A 1,986-nucleotide genomic window follows, 5' to 3' on the forward strand; every position below is an offset into this window, starting at 1 on the left:
TTGCTTGGCATTCTTTCTCTATTTGCGCATAATTCTGTTCAGCAGGTGTTAGTGCTCTCGAGGCGAACGCTACCGGCTGTCCTTTCTGCATCAATGTAGCCCCTAGTCCAAACTGCGAAGCATCGCACTGTACTGTCACCTCATTCTCCACATCATAGAATTTCAATACTGGAGCTGATGTGATACACCTCTTAATAGCATCAAAAGCTATCTCTTGCTGATTCTCCCATACGAAGATTGCCTCCTTCTCCGTCAACCTGCGGAGAGGTTCGCACATCTCGGACAGATTCGGCATGAACCTGGATAAGTAGTTTACCATCCTAGAAATCTCTGTACTGCCTTCTTATCACATGGTTTAGGCATGTGAGAAATCGCATCTACTTTAGCTGGATCTGGCTTCAATCCATGACTCGTCAATAATTGTCCCATGTATGGGCATTTCAGTAAGCCTCAATCTCAGCTTATGCCTGTTTTTAAACCTTAAAATTTGCCTCACGTGCTCGTTGAAGCAAATTCAACAGATTGCGATCATTGGTCTGCACTGCTTCTGCCATTGTGTCACCACTGCCATAGCACAGTATGTCATCAGCTATAACTTCTACCCCAAGGAGTCCATCAAGAACTTCGACCTGACGTCGCTGATACTCTTCAGGAGCGCTACTGATGCCTTGAGGCATTCTCAGATATCTATATCGACCGAAAGGTGTCCAGAAGGTCGTAAGATAGGAGCTTGGCTCATCCAGTTTCACCTGGAAAAATCCATCTTTAGCATCCAACACAGTAAATACCTTAGCCTTGGCTAACTTGGGTAGGATCTCTTCCACAGTCGGCATCGGTATTTTGGACGTTTTCGCCTTATTCAAGTCCCTTGGATCAATACATACCCTCAACTTATTCTGGCTTTGTACCGCTACTAAGCTGCTTATCCACTCAGTAGGCTTGGTGACCTTAGCAATAATCCCTTGCTTTTCCATATGGTCTATTTTGTCCTTGAGTCTGTCCTTGAGAGGTACGGGCACTCGCCGCGGTGCATGTTGAACTGGTCTTATCTCAGGGTCTATTTCAATGTGATATTCTCCCTGTAGACACCCCAATCCTTTGAACACATCACTGTACTCTCTCTCTATCCCTTCTCTAGTTAATATCTCCGAGTTTGTCATGTTTACTCTCTTCAAGGACACCCATTTGTATTTAACACATGTAGCCCCATCGAATATGGGCCATGGTGCTTTCTCTAGAATATCGAATGTCACTTTATGTTCAGCTCCTCTCTCACGTGACACCGGCAGTGTGTATCTTCCTCTTGGAACTACTACTGTACCATCATAGAGTTTGATATCGCCTGTCGAGGGCAACAATATTGGTTTATTGTTCCCTAGTATTCTCGTCAAATCTCTGTACGACATGGCACTGCATGTCGCACCTGTATCAAGCTGAGAATTCATGACAACTGTTCTTTCCGCTGCATGGTACTTCACTGGCACCATGAATATGCCACCTGTGCTGTTGATGTGACGTAGCGAATACACCGATTCATCAGAATTATCACTCTGTTCATTTACGTGATGCAGGCTTTTAGGTTTCTGCCAAGACTGCTTAACTCTTGGCACCTGACCCTTGCACACTGCTGCGAAGTGGTTCATTCGGGTGCATTTCTTGCACTTCTTCCCAAACGCAGGGCATTTATTCCTATCCAATTCATGCAGATAACACACCACTTACACCTACTAGTGCTATTCTTCCCGGCCCTATTCACTGCGGTCTAGGCCTTGAGCTGCTGGTCATTTGCTTCCTTGTTGTGTGCACTAGCCCTACTCCATTGTTTGGACTTGCCATCCGATCTGGATACTGCTCTCTATGAATTTTCGACAATTCTGCTGCGCGCAGTACTTCTATGCAGCGATCCAGCGTTGGGACGGGTCTCTCTTTAGTCAACTTGTCAGCGGACCTCCTATCTCTAGTGCCTCCACATAACTTATCTCGAAT

General features: G+C 45.7%; 1 protein-coding gene across 1 annotated transcript; it reads right to left on the reverse strand.

The window, feature by feature from the left end:
• Window positions 1–473: 473 nt before the first annotated feature.
• On the reverse strand, window positions 474–1,643 carry LOC106805570 (uncharacterized protein K02A2.6-like). Its single transcript, XM_014807225.1, has one exon. It carries the CDS (start codon window positions 1,641–1,643, stop codon window positions 474–476), a length of 1,170 nt encoding a protein of 389 aa, XP_014662711.1.
• Window positions 1,644–1,986: the final 343 nt, after the last annotated feature.

The sequence above is a fragment of the Priapulus caudatus genome, unplaced genomic scaffold, assembly GCF_000485595.1.
Source record: "Priapulus caudatus unplaced genomic scaffold, Priapulus_caudatus-5.0.1 Scaffold119, whole genome shotgun sequence".
NCBI classification, from domain to species: Eukaryota; Metazoa; Priapulida; class Priapulimorpha; order Priapulimorphida; family Priapulidae; genus Priapulus; species Priapulus caudatus.